Source organism: Podarcis tiliguerta (assembly GCF_965153285.1).
Source record: "Podarcis tiliguerta genome assembly, chromosome: 6".
NCBI lineage: Eukaryota > Metazoa > Chordata > Lepidosauria > Squamata > Lacertidae > Podarcis > Podarcis tiliguerta.
The window spans coordinates 2,992,186-3,010,423 of NC_139539.1; the positions used below are offsets into that span (position 1 = coordinate 2,992,186).

At 45.6% G+C, this 18,238-nt stretch overlaps 2 protein-coding genes across 5 annotated transcripts in view; both read right to left on the reverse strand.

Moving 5' to 3' along the window:
- TM9SF4 (transmembrane 9 superfamily member 4) overlaps positions 1 to 433 on the reverse strand; it is a 31,670-nt gene extending 31,237 nt beyond the window's left edge. Inside the window, exon 1 of the mRNA XM_083447421.1 lies at positions 128 to 433. Within this exon, the coding sequence (XP_083303547.1) occupies positions 128 to 148 (21 nt within the window). The 5' untranslated portion in view covers positions 149 to 433. The remainder of the gene's footprint in view (positions 1 to 127) is intronic.
- A 2,010-nt stretch (positions 434 to 2,443) lies between these two features.
- HCK (HCK proto-oncogene, Src family tyrosine kinase) overlaps positions 2,444 to 18,238 on the reverse strand; it is a 42,174-nt gene continuing 26,379 nt past the window's right edge. For 3 of the 4 annotated variants that reach the window (XM_083447469.1, XM_083447470.1, XM_083447468.1), the window contains exons 11-13: positions 7,971 to 8,124; positions 6,769 to 6,900; positions 2,444 to 5,060 (exon numbers count right to left, since the gene is read on the reverse strand). In XM_083447469.1, coding sequence (XP_083303595.1) covers positions 4,858 to 5,060; positions 6,769 to 6,900; positions 7,971 to 8,124 — 489 coding nt within the window. In that variant the 3' untranslated portion in view covers positions 2,444 to 4,857. Of the gene's footprint in view, positions 5,372 to 5,423; positions 6,365 to 6,617; positions 6,901 to 7,970; positions 8,125 to 18,238 lie in introns of all 4 variants that reach the window. The other variant, XR_014512845.1, reaches the window with a different exon arrangement.

The following is an 18,238-nucleotide window of genomic DNA, read 5'->3' on the forward strand; positions in this document are numbered from 1 at the left end:
AAAAGGGCCGGGGAGAGGTCTGGGCCCGCGATACGAAGCGACCCCCGCCCCGGAAAGGGGCCCTCGGAGCCCCCGGCGGCCGCGAGACAGCGCGAGGGGAAGGAGGCTCCCCGGCCTCCCCACTCACCAGCACCCCAGACGCCGCCATCTTGGATCCACGTGTCGGCGGCGACGTCAGCGGAAGCGGCTCGCGGTTGGCCGAGGCGGCTCGTCGCCATGGAGACGGAAGCAGGCCGTCGCCGCTGAGGGGAAGGGCCTGCCGCCTTCCGCTTCTGCCAGGCGGGGTCGCTCTCTCCCGCTCGCCCCGCTGGAAAAGGCGGGAAGCCTCCGCGAAAGGAGCGTCAGCTCGCGAGAACAGTTTAGCCGTGGGGGCTTTTTTTGTTGCTGAGAGGGGAGGAAATAAGCGCGCCTCCTTTCCGCGTCTCCATTTTGGGTATTGGCAGAACGGCTACTTACACTCTCCTCGCCATCTTTACTAGGGGCAATGGAGGTGGCTAAGTGAGGCAGCCATCTTTTTCGTGGGTAAGATGCGGCGGTTTGACCGGAACGTCATCTTTAGTGCTGGCAAACGCGCTCTTGTCAGAGCGTGGAGCGTCATTGGCTGCTGAAGGTGTTTTACCCCGCCGTGACCTTACGCGTCGAAGCATATTCGCCATCTTTGGTAAGGGCGGCAGGTGTGTGCGCTGCAAAGGGCAGGTGTCTTTGGGGCGCCGTTTCTCCCGAAGGATACTCGACTCAGTTGAAAGAACATTAGTTCCTTGCTGTTCAGGCCACGTTCCCTGGGCACTTCAGACGCCATGTGCAATTATTATTATTATTATTATTATTATTATTATTATTATTTGTTGCAGGAATTTATGTATAGGTTGGGGGGGGTTGCCCCTCTAGCAAATATCATGCACGTGCAGCCCACTACCAAAACCAGCACAATCACTTTTGTGACTTTTGTGACTTGTCCCCACAAAACACTTCATCACAGTTTCTTCCTATCTATTCAAAGGGCCTCTGCTGCAGAATACCAAATGTAAGAATTCACTGATAAATGCATCTATGTACTGGCTCACAGGGAAAACTTCAGAAATTAATATAGACATGTGAGCTCAGCTGCTCAGCAGCCCCTCTGCCTGAGTGATAATCCCTGGCATTCTGGTACCTTAGTGCCAGACAGGTAGCCGTTCCAAAAAGAACAAACCCAGATGAAGACAAAAGGGTATCATTAACATGGCTGGGAAACAGGGAAATGTAAATATCTCTTTTGTTACACTTGATGGGTGTTTGGTGGAGGGCAAGGGGAACCATGGGGCAGGGTCCAGGATGCTCAGATTACTGCCACCAGACCTCCCCTTTCATGATGTATTAGTGATGTAGTTTGGGGGGGGTGTAACATGGGGATTCTCCTGCCAACCTAGCAGTTCGAAAGCACGTCAAAGTGCAAGTAGATAAATAGGTACCGCTCCGGCAGGAAGGTAAACGGCATTTCCGTGCATTGCTCTGGTTCACCAGAAGCGGCTTAGTCATGCTGGCCACATGACCCGGAAGCTGTACGCCGGCTCCCTTGACCAATAAAGCGAGATGAGCGCCGCAACCCCAAAGTCGGCCACGATTGGGCCTAATGGTCAGGGGTCCCTTTACCCTTTAACATGGGGATTAGCAGCTAATAAAAGTTTGGGTTCTCTTTTGTTTGGGGCTTCCATCTTGTTCCACCTGGTGGCAGGTGGGAGTGCTGTCGCGACAGTCTTCAATAAAGACCAAGCCTACTGGCTGCTGTTTTGCACTGGTTGGTGTCCTTGTTTTTTTGTCCAAGAGAGCCCTTAGATTTCTTCGTTAACAGGAGTGACAGCAGTTCACTGGGAAAGCATCAGAGAACTCCAAGCATCTAGCTCCCTAAGCACATTATTGTTTTATTTATTGAATTTAGGTACCACCCTATACCTGGAGGTCTCAGGGCAGTTAATAGAACAATATCAAAATATAAAACCACAAAATATATACTCAAAATAAAAACAACCCAATAACCCCCCCAATCCCCATATTTTAAAAGGGCATAGGGTATCTAAATAGCTGCTGACCTGCTCTTTAAGGGGGAGGACAACCCGATCTCATACATGTATGACATCCTTTGCTGTCTTTTAGTGTTATGCTGGACATTGCTCATAGTTGTGGTGTGGAATCTATAGTATTTTAAGGCCTGAAAACATTTAGAAAAAGTAAGAGGGTGTCCTATTGACGCTTAGGATTGTCAGGACTGCAGTTCCTTAAAGAGAATTGTTGGCACATTTACATGGGGGTGTATCCCACATTGAACTCAGTGAGTTGCTTCTGATCCTATGGACATAGGATCCAACTTTAATTAGATCCTGCCAATATAGTTTTAAACTGGCTTCCAAATGCACCGCTCCAAAATTATCACAGCCCGTGTCCAAATCACACACACACACAAATGTTTGACTTCTTAACATTTTTATCATTACAAAACATGCAAAAAAGTTTACATCCAAACATTTCAAAATATCCTGAAACAAATCCTATTTTATTTATTTTGGAGCATCCTAGTTTTGCAGAGCTGTTAAGCTCAGGCAGAAAATGAGGACAAGGCAGAGGCCGGCTGTAAGGGTGCTTCTGTTTATCTGCGGAAAGTATTTCCTCAACTTTCACTGGCATTAAAAATGCAAACATCCCAAGTTGTGGAGGTTCTGGATTTCACTTGCTCTGGGTCCGGCCTGTTGACAGCTCACCAGATGACGTCACAAAGACACTAACAAAATGGGCAGACATGAAGGATGTCTGAAAAGTGCAAAGTTCTCCTCTTCCTCCCTTCTCCACTAGATAAAATATCTGTATGTTTACACCTCATGTGTGAGGTTATAGTTTTCATTTAACTTTTAAAGAAAAACATTAACAAAATTGCAGAGCAGATGGGTGGAGGGAAGAGGAAATTGATATAGCCCTTTTGCTGAAATAACCCTTTGACAGCTCCCCACCCCCTTTTAAATCCCAACTGTGAAAAATGTGTAATTTGGCATGAAATCTGCCTACCTTGAATCTGAAGTGAGAGAACCTAGAAATATGGATATTTAACTGGCTAATTTTTATTCCGAATTACTTTAATGTGCTGTTTTATCTGATACGGGGTTGGCGGCAGGGGTCAGCATTGTTGGTCAACTTTCATTATCCACACTCTTTCTTTGGGGGGGGGGGGAGCATTGTCAACCCCCAGAGCTTCCTGGCTCTGCCACTCCTCTGAGCGTGCAAGATCATGTAGATGGGACAGCAGCCTTGACTGGTTTTCCATTCTCCCTCTGGGTCCAGAGAGAGAGATAGTAGACAGGTGAAGGAATTCCACTCTCCCTCCATTTGTATTGGGCCTGGGAGGGGCAAGGGAATGGGCTGGGGAGGCAGGCATAAGGAGGATATGGGTCATCTTGGGGAGGAGATCTACTGAGGTCATCTTTTCCAAATATACATTGAGCTGGCCCTGATCCATTATTGCTCCTTATGCTACTTCTCTGCCATATTTCTTTTAAAAAAATCTCATTCTTTCAATCTTATGTTTTAGGATTCTGCAATTTTGCAGTTCTGTTTTCTATGTTGTTTTATTGTTACCTGGTTTGGGAATTTTCTATAAAAATACATACGCCCCAAACTTGAAATGCAGCTGTGAAAACAGTGCAGTCCTGCTCTTGTGAACAGATGTGCAGAAGGATCAAAGGGTGCCTAACCCACAAGAGTCTTGCAAACTCCTGATTCAGCACAAGAAAGACCATACAAATGTCCAGTCCACCTGTAATGGTTGTAGGAAGTCACCTTATACCAGGGCAGACTGTTTCTCTACCCAGCTGCATATTGTTTACTCTGACTGGCAGCAGAGTTGCCCGATATCTGACTGCAGTCAGGTATTCCATGAATCTAAGGAAAGCTTTTCAGTGCCCTTTTAATGCCATCATGGCTTTATTCAAGTTGAAAGATAGGATAGAGTACTCTCAGCAACTCCTTCCTACCTTCAGGAATCTAGATTCACAAACACACACAACTGCAACCATAATTAAAAAATAAACCTGCTTCTCATTATGTGTGCATTTTGTCTGTAACAGTCAGACCTCCCCTGGCACTCAAAGTAAAAACCAGGAATAACAGTTTGTTCCCTTCAATATTGTTGGCATACACTGATATTTCTATAATATTATAACCTGTAAATAATACATTGATCAGAATAGTTTAGGATTTAATCTCATTGCTACTAGGGCTCCCGCGATCAATATAAGCCAATTAGGCTCACCGCCTGTGGTTTATTTCAGGGAACAGTTTTCTATCCAGGATTAAAATTTCATATTGCTAAATAAGCAACCATCCCTTGCATTAAGAAAGAGGTGGCAAGCTTAGTTAGAATGCCTGTAAGTAGTGGTACTGTATATTTATCATATTATTTGCCTGGTCAATTAGTCAGATTCTCTCGCACCCCCCGCCCCGTCAAATGACAATCTCTCTCTCTCTCTCTCTCTCTCTCTCTCTCACACACACACACCAGACCCTTCTAGAGCAACAGCCAGTGGTTTTCCAGCAGGCAACAAAAAGTGCATGCCATGCTTCAGCAGAAATGGCATCTACTGAATGCAGTTTTTTTTAAGGCATTTTAGCTATGAGCACAACAATTGCTTATGTTGGATCATCTTGAGGGTCCATCAAGTACAGTCCCGTCTCCCAACAGCAGTCAATAAAATGTTCCTTGTAAGCTCCCAAGATGGAGGCAGCTACTTTTGCCTAAGCCACAGGGGGATCTTGACATCAAACACTGGCTCGCTCTCTCAAGCATCGTACTGCAGTGACTGTCCCACTCTGCTGTCTGGTCCTCCGTCTCCTTTAAGGCTGCTGCTGGTACTGGCTTTCGGTGGCAGTGAAGAAGTCCTCCAGGATGCTCTGATTGTACTCGAACGTCGGGCGGTCCTCAGGCTTGCGTTTCCAGCACTGCATCATCACTTCATAGAGCTCCTCTGGGCAGCCCTCCGTGCGGGGCATCCGATAGCCGCGCTCTAGGGCACGGATCACTTCCTGGTGCGACATCCCTGAATTCAAACGGAAGGGAGAGACACCATAGCTCAGTGGTTGTGTACCTGCATTGCACACAGAGGGCCCTAGGTTCCGTTCCCAGCATCTCCAGGTTGGGCTGAGAGAGATCCCACCCCTGAAATATTGGAGAGACGCTGCCAGTCATTGTAGGCAATGCTAAGGTAGATAGACCAATGCTCTGACAGCATTCCTAGGTTCCTATGGGCTTGTAGAAGCCAAGGGTTGCATCCAAAGTAGAGCTATGTGACTCATTCCATCAGCACAAGGATTTCTCCTTGCGCACTTGAACCTTTCTCCTCTCCTTCCCCTGTAGGTAAAGGTAAAGGGACCCCTGACCGTTAGGTCCAGTTGTGACTGACTCTGGGGTTGCGGTGCTCATCTCGCTTTACTGGCCGAGGGAGCTGGTGTACTGCTTCCGGGTCATGTGGCCAGCATGACTAAGCCGCTTCTGGCGAACCAGAGCAGCGCACAGAAACACCGTTTACCTTCCCGCCGGAGTGGTACCTATTTATCTACTTGCACTTTTATGTGCTTTCGAACTGCTAGGTTGGCAGGAGCAGGGACCGAGCAACGACGCGGGGATTCGAACCGCCGACCTTCTGATCGGCAAGTCCTAGGCTCTGTGGTTTAACCCACAGTGCCACCTGCGTCCCTTCTCCTTCCCCTAAGTGCCTCCTAAATCTGTTCTAGGAGTTGCCCCCAACCCTGTGGAGCAGATTTGAGGAGGGCACAGCCCACATTCGGGGGTGGAGGGGGGAGAATTTTGGATGTGCTAGTGCAGTCCTTCTGCTAATGGAAACAAGTACATTGGATATCGCCCACTAAAAAATGGAGTAAAATTGGACCCATCTGCTCACCAAATAACATCCCTTCTGAAAGCAGGAAAGTTGGAACACTGCATGCAAATACGAACATACAAAGCTGCCAAACAGAGATTTTTGAGGGCACGTTGTTGTATTTGGTAAACAATCTCCCATATTTAATCAGGCAGTTTAAAATAGCCGCATCCAAGAGGTTAAATCATTTTCTTACCTAAGCAGTTTATTTCCCAGCTAATTCCTCTTGGAGGGTTGACCAGGATGCTGCTCTTATTAAACTAAGATCTCTTGGTGGAACTATTTGGACGTTTGTTTCTACCAAGGGTGGATAACTAGCTGCCCCTTAAAGTTCTTGTGGGGTTCTCTGCGACCATCACCACCCCCTGCTCCTCCTTTCCACCAAGAATCCCTACTCTTCACAGCCACGAGCCAAAAAAATCTGGAGACTTGGAACATCAAAACCACACCATATACAGTGATACCTCGAGTTACAAACACCTCAGGTTACAAATGCTTCAGGTTACAAACTCCGCTAACCTGGAAGAGTTACCTCGAGTTGAGAACTTTGCCCCAAGATGAGAACAGAAATTGTGTGCCGGTGGCGTAGCGGCAGCTGGAGGCCCCATTAGCGAAAGCATGCCTCTGGTTAAGAACAGTTTCAGGTTAAGAACGGACCTCCAGAACGAATTAATTTCGTAACTAGAGGTACCACTGTATCTAAAGAACATTGATAGCCCTTTAAAAGTCACAGCTTCCCCCCAAGAATCTTGAGAACTGCAGCTTTACCCCTCAAACTCACTCTTAACAAAGTACAGTTCCACGGAAAAGCCACGTGCCTTAAATGTTTGGCGTGGGTGCCTGCAAAGAGACTTTTCTTATTACGCACCTGGGTATGGGGTCCGCCCATAGGTAATGATCTCCATCAGGAGGATCCCGAAAGACCAGATGTCAGACTTTATTGTGAAGGAGCCGTAGTTGATGGCTTCGGGCGCAGTCCACTTGATGGGAAACTTGGCACCTGCCCAGGATGGTCAAAACAAAGACAGTGAGGCTCAGAAAGATGGCATGGTATGCGCAGCAAGAAGTGGCTTATCGGCAGATAACAGGTTTGCTTTCCAAACTGCAAGGGCCTGCACTTCTGGTCTTTTACGTCAAGGAAATCTGGCTCCTAAAGGTTCGTGAAGCTGCATCCTAAAGTGGATGAAGCGATTCTCCTCTGGATGCAGTGTTCAGGACTTTTTAGTTTAGAGAAAAAGCAAGTAATAAGCTATGCGGGTTTATTCCATAGAATATCAGCTTAATACGCTTCTAAGTGAGTACTGATCCTTGGCTACTTGATGTACAGTGGTACCTCAGGTTAAGTACTTAATTCATTCCGGAGGTCCGTACTTAACCTGAAACTGTTCTTAACCTGAAGCACCACTTGAGCTATGGTGCCTCCTGCTGCTGCCGCGCCGCCAGAGCACGATTTCTGTTCTCATCCTGAAGCAAAGTTCTTAACCTGAAGCACTATTTCTGGGTTAGCGGAGTCTGTAACCTGAAGCGTATGTAACCTGAGGTACCACTGTACCTGTTAGGACCATTTATTCGCTGATGAATAGTGACTATCAAAACAGTTCATCATCCGGAAAAACTGTTCTACGTTTGGAACGGTTACAGGACTGTGACTGTTGAAAGGCTTTGTTTGCCTCTTTCATACTGATTGACTACATTTTCTAATTTTGTTCATGCAACATTGATTGACTTCTATTATTTGTCACTCTTATCACATTTTTTCTGTTTAAGAATTGTTACAAATATTTTGTTAGAACATTATTAGCTGCGTGTTGCCTGTGATTGTTCAGAGTACTCCGGAGAACCGCCTTGCAAAATTCGGAGAAGTGTGAATTTTGGTTCGCGTGTTGCTTTGGAAAGTGCAAACTGGGTAGGTCTGCCTTTCAGTGCAAACTGGATAGAAATTTCTCTGCCCTCCATCCTTATTAAGTGTCTAAACCCTAATGCATACTGTACACAGAAAGATTGACAGGACATAAGCAGGAGGGGCTGGCTTGTGCAACCAAGCATACAAAAAAGCGCCTCTCTTTGCACCTTCCCGGGCCGTGTATTCGTTGTCGTCAATCACCCGAGCCAAGCCAAAATCGGCTATCTTGCACACCAGCATGGCTGAGACCAAGATGTTGGCAGCTCTCAAGTCCCGGTGGATGTAGTTTCGCTTCTCAATGAAAGCCATGCCTTCTGCAATCTGCAGTAAAGAGAGAGAGGTCTATTGTAAGGGGAGCGATAGTGCAGCACCTGGGGAGGTTGGGACAACATAAATGACCCCACTGGGGTTCACCAGACACACCCTCAGAACTGGGTTCACATCCCTTCTCAGCACCAGTAAATCTTTCCAGCAGTCTCTGGCAAGTGTGTTCTGCGAAATGAAATCTATGGTGACCTGCAAAGTCTGCAGCTTCCCTTAAACAAGTTTTCTTGCAGGTGCACGGAATTCCCCCCTTTGGGAGGAGGAATTTGCTTCCAGACGATGTTAATGGTGCCACGGCTAAAAATTGGCCGCTGTTTCTTTAATGCTTAAGAAAGCTGGGTCAGCACGAGTCAGCGGCCTGCACCGGGTTGTATATATAGAGTGAGAAATGTTAGTTTGGTGTTTGGTTGGATTGGTTGGTTGGTTAGTGAAAGCTGGTAGTGTTGATGTGTGTACAGTTGGTCAGTCGCTTTTGCAGAAAGACTTTTAAGAATAAAAGCAGAAAGTACTCTGCAAGGATTCTTTTCTCGTGGACTCTTTTATGCCGATAAGGGTCCGAGGACCAGGCTGAACCTTTTTCTTCTTACAAACACTGACAAATGGAACAAGTCCCATGCCCCCTGCCCAAATGCAAACCAATGCAGCCTCCACAACAGAACAGCAAATCAAGACACCGGCTGACCCTTCTAGTATGCAACAGTTGTATATACGTTGCTATATTAAATTGCTTTGGGGTGCCTCATGGGAAGCCGGTTAATAAACGAAATAAATAATAATTTACATTAATAAATAAGTGAAGGAGAGAGATTTGTGATGCTGATGAGCATTGCGGCAGACAGGATTCCTTTGCACTTAATATTTCATCTGAGGCACACAAGGAGGGGCACATGGTCCTCCCCACGGCGCCATTTTACCCTTACAACAACCCTGTAAGGTGAGATTGAGAAATCATGGGCTGGTTGATAAATCACACCTTCTCTTCCCACAGTGCAGTCATGAGTACATCCAATGCTTCAGTCAACTGCAGCTTGCTGTACCGTCCAAACCCCAAAGAACTATGTTCATTCTCAACAGAGCCAAATTAGCCAACTCCAAACCCAGAAACAGCATTATAAACCCAGCTGAAAGTATAACTCCTTGTACCTGAAGATGCCAGTAGTACACTCGAAAAGGGCTTAGGGATCTTAGCAGACCACAAGCTTAGCAAGAGCCAGCAGTGTGATGCAGCAGCAAAGAACACGAATGCTATTTTACAATAGTATGGTGTCCAGGTCATGGGAAGTAATAAAGGTAAAAAGGTAAAGGTACCCCTGCCCGTACGGGCCAGTTTTCACAGACTCTAGGGTTGTGCGCCCATCTCACTCAAAGAGGCCAAGGGCCAGCGCTGTCCGAAGACACTTCCGGGTCATGTGGCCAGCGTGACATCACTGCTCTGGCGAGCCAGAGCCGCACACGGAAACGCCGTTTACCTTCCCGCTAGTAAGCGGTCCCTATTTATCTACTTGCACCCAGGGGTGCTTTCGAACTGCTCGGTTGGCAGGCGCTGGGACCGAACAGCGGGAGCACACCCCGCCGCGGGGATTCGAACCGCCGACCTTTCGATCAGCAAGCCCTAGGCACTGAGGCTTTAACCCACAGCGCCACCCGCGTCCCTAGCATGGGAAGTAATAGTACCACTGTATTTTGCCTTGGTCAGATCACACTGGAATACTGTGTCCAATTCTGGGCACCACAATTTAAGAAGGATGTTGACAAGCTGAATGAGTGCAGAGGACAGCAACCACGATCAAGGGTTTGGAAACCAAGCCTTATAAGGAACAGTTGAGAGACTTGGGTATGCTTAGTCTGGAAAAGAGGAGACTTAAGAGCCGATATGAGAGCCATCTTCAAATATCTTAAGGGTTGTCACATGGAAGAAGGAGCCATCTTGTTTTCTTCTGCTCTGGAGGGTAGGACTCGAACCCATGGCTTCAAGTCACAAGAAAGGAGATTCCGACTCAACATCAGGAAGAACTTTCTGGCCTTAAGAGGTGACCAACAGTGGAACAGTCTCCCTCAGAAGGTTGTGGACTTTCCTTCCTTGGAGGTTTTTAAGCAGAGGTTGGGTGGCCAGCTGTCATGGATGCTTTAGCGGAGATTCCTGCATTGCAGGGGGTGGGACTAGATGACCCCAGGGTCCCAACTCTACAATTCTATGATTCTACACCCTGAGAGCGGCTTGTCGAAAACCATGTAATGCCATGGGTGAGGCGAGAATTTGACACAAAACTTCCTGGTCAGGAGATTCGAGCTGAGCGATTATCGGTCGACACGTCTCTGGGGCTCTGCAGTGACCTGAAGCCAAGGGGTTAACTGTCAGCCCCACCAACCTAAGCAAGACGGATGGCACCCTGGGCACACCTGCTCTTTTGATGGACTGGTTTTGGTGGAGGGAGGGAGAACACAGACAAAGTTGTGACAAAGGCCTCCTTGTTCCGCGGCAGCGGAGGGAGACCCAGAAGAAGGACCCGTTCCAGGCCCTTGGACCCGTTCCAGGCCCTTGGACCCGTTCCAGGTTTCCTACTTCCTTAGGAGTCAATGCAAACAAACAAAGCACACTAGGCAGATTTGCATATTCAAATCTGCATCACTGCGGGGAACAATGGGTTCTCACAACCATGGCCCAACGCTCTCACATCCCTAGATATTAAATGCAATGAAACCCCACCAACGAAGTGGTGCCTGGCTGTTAGGAACCCGCTGGAGGGTCTCTAAGCCTAGGAACTCTCACATCTGCAGGGTTGCTCATTCAGGGACAGGGGAAGGAACCTGTGGCCCTTCAGATGTTGCAGGACTCCAACTCCCAGCAGCCATTGCGGCTGGCATGGCCCACTGACCCACACACACCTAAAGACCTTTGGCCCTGAACAGGTGGGACAATCCTCGCAGAGTTGTTTTGGGCAGTGAGCGAAACATATTGCCGCCGTATGAATCTAGGGTACGACTGCATTTGGAATCCTCTGCACAGTTTTAGCCACCTGGCCTCAAAAAGTAGGGCAGAAGCCCAAGAACGCCGCAACACCAGGCTGGCAGAAAAGTGGCACCAGTAGCAGTACCGGCTTCTGGCAAGAACTCACCAGAACTTGCCACTGCCACTTTGCGAGTGCCGCAACACAAACCAGGTAAGGGAGGCTCAGGTAGAGGTGGGGTGGCATTGCCCCTGTCCAGAAGGATATTGCAGAGTCGAAAAAGGTTCAGAAAGGGGTGCCCAAAATGATTGACACCCTATAAAGAAAGGCTGAAGCATTGGGGACTTTTTAGTAGCCGGACAAGTTTAGCGTCAACTGAATAAATTCAAGGGCTGGAATAGCTCAGTTTGTAAAGCATGAGACTCAAGCTCAGGGTCTTGGGTTTCAGCCCCATGTCAGGTGAAGGATTCCTGCCCTGCTGGACTAGACGACTCTTGTGGTCCAACTCTGCAATTCTATGATTCTACGCAGTTTTGCAGGAGCTCCTTGGCTGCCCAGGATGGAGGGCAGGTGTGGAATTCTAGCTGGGATGACTCTGCCCTGCAGAGAGGGAATAGAGACCCCATTGGGTTGAGTCACCTTGGGTCAGGCTTTAAAAAGTGTCTCTTGCCTATAGCTGTGAGAGGACAGACTTGGGAGGAATGAAAGGAAGTCCTTTCCCACACAGTGCATAGCTAAAACTACTGTCACGGTCCTGTTCATGGGTGATCGAGGTCCTGGCAAGGGACGTCAGGACCGGGGGCAAGATGGCGGGGTGGGAGCATGAATGGGGGTCCAGAAGCCAGGAGTCAGGAAGCCAAGAGTCTGAGGGTCAGGAAACAAGGAGTCATGAAGCCAGGGGTCAGAGGATCAAGAAGCAAGGAGTCACGAAGTCAAGGGGTCTGAGGATCAAGAAGCAAGGAGTCAAGGAGTCAGGGGTCCGAGGATCAAGAAGCAAGGAGTCAAGGAGACAAGGGTCCGAGGATCAGGAAGCAAGGGGGCACGAAGTCAGGGGTCTGAGGATCAAGAAGCAAGGAGTCAAGGAGTCAGGGGTCCGAGGATCAGGAAGCAAGGGGGCACGAAGTCAGGGGTCTGAGGATCAAGAAGCAAGGAGTCACGACTTCCGGAGGCGGCGCGAAACCGTGATGGCGGACCTCTTCGAGCTCTGAAGAGGGGCACCGCAGAAAAGGGTTGTTTCGCTACGGCGCAGCGGCAACCCATCAAGAAAAACCACGGACAGAGAGAGTCCGTGGCCGTGGGACTCGGCGGGCACCTGGAGCGACCCCAAATTCGCGGAAGGGACCCCGTAAGGGGCTCCGGAGTGAAGGAGGGGGAGCGGTGCTGTGAGTTCATCGCTCTTTCTGCGGAGGCGAAGCCGCGCGGCTGTCACGGATGAGCGCTGACCTTTCTTCCAAAAAATACTACTCTGAAACAGCAAACCCGTGAGTAAGGACTTAAGATTTGTTACAATAACTTGAAGAAATTTGGCTGAAACCGGGAGACGAGAAAGAGGAAGTCCGTCTTCCGGCACTGCTTATAAGATCAAAGCAGACTGTTTAAAGAGCGGAAAGCGCTGTGAACAGGGAAGCTTTAAGGCTTTAAAGTGGGACTTTCGTGCACACTTGAAATTCTATTCTTAAAGGAAGAAAAAATACAGTTTAAATTGGACTTGGAGCGGTCCCCCATGGGGCGAGGGAAGACTCTAACCCCAAATCTTCGGGTGGCCGGGTGAAGTTGCTTGACTGCGGAACTGTTACAAACTTCCAGATACTTTTGTAACTGAAGTGCAACTTTTGGGCTTACTTAGTTTGAGTGGATACAATTGCAGGCACCTTGTTGGAACATTGTTAAACGTTTTAAAGTGCTCTGCAGGACTTTTTTCTTAGTGTTTTGGAACTAACTTGCTTTTAAAATTGTTTTTGAAAACGGAAACTTTAATGGCGGAAAAGTTACCTTCTTCTTACTAACTTTTGGTGGCACTCCCCCTAGAGGACATTGGATAACAAAGGCCTGGGAAAAGTTTTTTTGCTTACTTTCTTTCTCCAGACTGTTTATAAATTTGGACTTGTCTTTCCCATGGGATTACAACATCTGACCTTGAACATTGACTGATGAGTGGTACAGGAAAGACAAGAGCAGCCAAAGCTAAGGAAGCTAAGGAAAAAGAAAAAGCAAAAAAGCAGGCACAGCTTTTGCAAACAACTTTAACTCAGGGACGTAGACTATCAGTGCCTGCTGTGCTTGCAACACAAAAAGTAGAAAGTGAAAAGCCTGAAAAATCTGAAGAGGAAGATATGGCATCAGGAGGAGCAGAGGCAGCACTGAAACAAGTTTTGGAACAATTGTCAACATTAAATCAAAAAATTGATAACCAATCAACAAAAATTGACCAAGCTACATCCTCGATCCAGAAATTGACAGATCAGGTTTCCCAACACACCCAAGCAATTGAAAAATTGCAAGGAGCAACGGAAGAGAACCGTAAATTGGCAGGGGAAGCCGTTGAAATTGCAACATCAGCTAAAAAAGAGGTTGAGGAAGTTAAAGCAGAAGTCAAGCCTCTGCATAAACAGATAGGGGACCAACAAACCTATCTCTCTTTGGTGGAACTGAAAAACCGGGAGACTAATCTTAGGCTTAGGGCGGTCCCAGAAATCGAACAAGAAGATTTGATTGGATTTTTGACAACAGAATTTTCAAAGTTCTGGGGCTTAAAAGAAGAAAGTGATTTTAAAATAGTATCGGCTTTTCGACTGGGAAGATTGGTAAGAAAAGATAGATCTAGAGACTGTCTAATAGCTTTGAGATCAAGAGAGGAGAGAGACAAAATATTAGGCCTACACTTCAAAAACTCAATTGAGATACAAGAGAAAAGGGTGGAAATCTACCGAGATATTCCTAAACAGCTATTGGATCTGAGAGCCACCTATTCAGAATTGGCTAAGTTGTTGAGACTTAACTCAATCCCTTATAGGTGGGAGTTCCCACAAGGACTATCATTTACTTACAAACAGAAGAAGGTTAAAATAAGATTACCAGAGGATCTACAAAAGTTCCAGCACGACCACGGAGAAGATCTCCAAAAAGAAGCAGCAGCCCTTTGGCCTATACTTAAACCAGGACCCACTCTGCCAGCAGGCGGAGGGACGCCTAAACCCTCGGAATTAGAGGAAAAAGAAGATACACCGCTCTAGGTGTAACAGAATAGTTCAGGATGTCTCTGCAGCTACTCAGTTGGAATATAAATGGCGGAAATTCCCCGGAGAAAAGAAGGAAACTGTTTCATATATTGAAGAAAGAACAATTGGATATTATTTGTTTACAAGAAACCCATGTGACCAGGCTCCACAGGAAAGTTTTGGTCAACAAAAGACTAGGCCAAGAGTTTATTTCCTCAGACAAGGTAAAGAAAAGAGGAGTGGTGATTTATGCTAAGGAGAGCCTGATACCTAAATTTTTATTCAAAGATGAATATGGAAGAATTCTGGCAATTGAAATCCAGACCCAAGGAGAAAAAATATTGATACTAGGAATTTATGCTCCAAACGACGGGAAATCAGAATTTTTCAAGAAGCTGCATGAGACGCTGCTGGACTATCTGGACTATGCTAACATCATAATGATGGGAGACATGAATGGAGTGGTGTCTACACATATGGATAAGTCTTATAACCAAAATCTAACATCAGACGGCAGACTGCCTAAAACTTTTTTTGAAATGACTGACAATCTGGATTTGATTGATATATGGAGGACAAAGAACCCCCTAGGTAAAGAAGGAACTTTCTTCTCTGAGGCCCACCTGTCCTGGTCAAGGATCGACCAAATCTGGACCTCCAGGGGGCTGGCACCCAAGACTAAAAAGGTGGAAATCTGCCCAAAAACATGCTCCGACCACAACGCTCTGAAATTAGATCTCAGACTTACTCAAACCGGTTCCTTCAGATGGAGAATGAATGACACTCTTTTAAGAGATCAAGAGATTGTGAAAAAGGCCCAAAAAACATTAAAGGACTATTTTGAGATAAATTTGAATACTACAGTAGAAAAAAGAACGATCTGGGACGCAAGCAAAGCTGTCATGAGGGGGTTTCTGATACAACAGAATACAATTAAGAAGAAGCTCTGGAATGGAAAGAAAGATAAAATACTGGAGAAAATACATCAAGGAGAGAAAAAATTGAGAACTAAACCAAAGTCAAAGGATCTGTTGAGAGAAATTAAATTCCATCAAGCAGAATATTCAAAATTGATTAATCAGGAGATTGAATGGAAAATAAAACAGATGAAGCAAAGATCCTTTGAATCAGCAAATAAATGTGGAAAGCTGCTAGCTTGGCAGCTGAAAAAAAGACAAAAGTTGAATACAGTTACAAATCTAGAGATTGAAGGAAGAACGGTGCAGAAACCAGAGGAAATTAGGAAGTGCTTCCACAGATATTTTAAAGAACTTTATGTACAGGGGCCTCAGAAAGAATCAGAGATAGATCATTTTTTAAAGACAAATGGACTATCAAAAATAACTCAAGATAAAAGATCAATCTTGAACTCTACAATAACCACCCAGGAAATTGAAAGTGCCATTCAGAACATGCAACTAGGCAAATCTCCAGGCCCGGATGGGCTTACCTCCAAATACTACAAGACTTTGAAAGACTATTTAACACAACCTTTGTTGGAGGTATGCAACCAGATCATGGATGGGAAGAGGGCACCAGAAACGTGGAAAGAAGCGTTCATCACATTGATACCTAAGATAGAATCTGAAAAGACTCAACTCAAGAACTACCGCCCCATCTCACTCCTGAATGTGGATTACAAAATATTTGCAGACATTTTGGCAAGTAGACTTAAAAAAGTTTTAATTGAAGTAATTCACAAAGACCAAGCAGGCTTTCTCCCTGGTAGACATTTATATGAGAATACCAGAAACATCATCGATATTTTGGAACTTTTACAAACTAACAGGAACACAAGGGCGGTGTTAATTTTTGTTGATGCGGAGAAAGCATTTGACAATATATCTTGGATGTTCATGAAGAAAAACTTGGAAGGGATGGGAGTGGGGCGGGGGTTTGAAAATGGGTTACGAGCAATTTATTCAGAGCAAAAGGCCAAATTAATAGTGAACAATGTGGTGACGGAGGAGTTCAAAATTGAAAAAGGGACACGACAAGGGTGCCCTCTATCCCCTCTTTTATTCATTTCAGTCCTGGAGGTGCTATTGAACATGATAAGGGAGGACCGGCTGGTACAAGGGATAGAGGTCGGAGTGAAACAATATAAACTTAAAGCTTTTGCAGATGACCTAGTTTTGACATTGCAGGAGCCAGAATCCAGTACAAAAAGAGTTCTTGAACTTATATCTGAGTTTGGTCAGGTGGCGGGGTTTAAGTTGAACAAACAAAAAACCAAGGTTTTGACCAAGAATTTGACACTTACAGAAACAGAGGGGTTTCAGAGAGAAACAGAATTAAATGTGGTAAAGAAAGTGAAATACCTAGGGATCTATTTGTCTTCCAAAAATTTGAATTTATTTAAGGACAATTATGAAAAATGCTGGTTGGAAGTAAAGAAGGATTTAGAAATTTGGTCAAGATTGAAACTTTCCTTGTTGGGAAGGATTGCAGCAATTAAAATGAATGTATTGCCGAAAATGTTATTCTTGTTTCAAACCCTACAGATCGTGGACAGAGAGGAATGTTTTGGAAAATGGCAGAAGGATATATCTAAGTTTGTCTGGCAGGGCAAAAAGCCCCGAATAAAGTATAAAATATTAACTGATTCAAAAGAAAGAGGGGGGTTTGCCCTGCCGGATTTGAGGTTGTACTATGAAGCTGCAGCCTTCTGCTGGCTGAAAGATTGGTTTTTGCTAGAAAACACCGACGTCCTAGATCTGGAAGGTTTTGATAATGCATTTGGTTGGCATGCATATCTATGGTATGACAAGGTTAAAGTTCACAAATTGTTTAAAAGCCATATTGTCAGAAAAGCGATTTTTGCAGTCTGGATGAAATATAAAGACTTATTAGAGAGTAAAACACCGAGGTGGCTATCACCGGTGGAGGCCAAAGCTCGAAAAAGACCCAATATGGAGGCCTATTGGCCGAAATATTGGGAATTAATTGAAAAAATTGGAGACGGTTGGAAGTTGCAGAGCCAGGACAAATTAAAAAACAAGGTGCGAGATTGGTTACATTATGCTCAAATTCAAGAGGTTTTTAAAATGGATAAAAAGGTTGGTTTCCAGGAGGGGAAATCGAAACTAGAGACAGAATTGTTAGAACCAAAGACCAAGATTTTATCTAGAATGTATAACTTGCTGCTTATGTGGAACACACAGGATGAGACAGTTAAATCTGCTATGATAAAATGGGCACAGGATGTTGGACATAATATTATGTTTGAAGACTGGGAAAGGTTATGGAACACCGGAATGAAATTCACGGCATCTAGTGCCTTGAAGGAAAACATTATGAAAATGATATACCGGTGGTACATGACCCCAGTCAGGCTAGCCAAGATGCATCACCTGTCTGACAACAAATGTTGGAAGTGTAAGGAAGCAGAGGGGACTTTCTTCCATCTCTGGTGGACCTGCCCAAAAGTGAAGGCCTTCTGGGAAATGATTTATAATGAATTGAAAAAGGTATTTAGGTATACCTTTCCCAAGAAACCAGAGGCCTTCCTGTTGGGCATGGTGGACCAGAAAATGTCAAAGAAAGATAGAACTTTGTTTATGTACGCTAGCACAGCAGCAAGAATACTCATTGCAAAGAGTTGGAAGACACAAGATTTGCCCACGCTGGAGGACTGGCAGACGCAGTTGATGGACTACATGGAGATAGCTGAACTGACCGGCAGAATCCGAGATTTGGATAAAGAAACAATTGAGGAGGACTGGGGAAAATTTAAAGATTATCTGAAAAAATATTATAAGCTGTATGAATCCTAAGAAAGTGCATGATTAGGAAACGTTAAGCTTCTGCGAATATGATTAAGTAAATGGTAAAATTAGTGACAAAAGAGAAAAGGAGACAATTTAAATTGAATATGTTATGTTTATTTTAAAGGTATTGAAATTGAGATATAATATATTGTATTTGGATACATAACATTCGAAA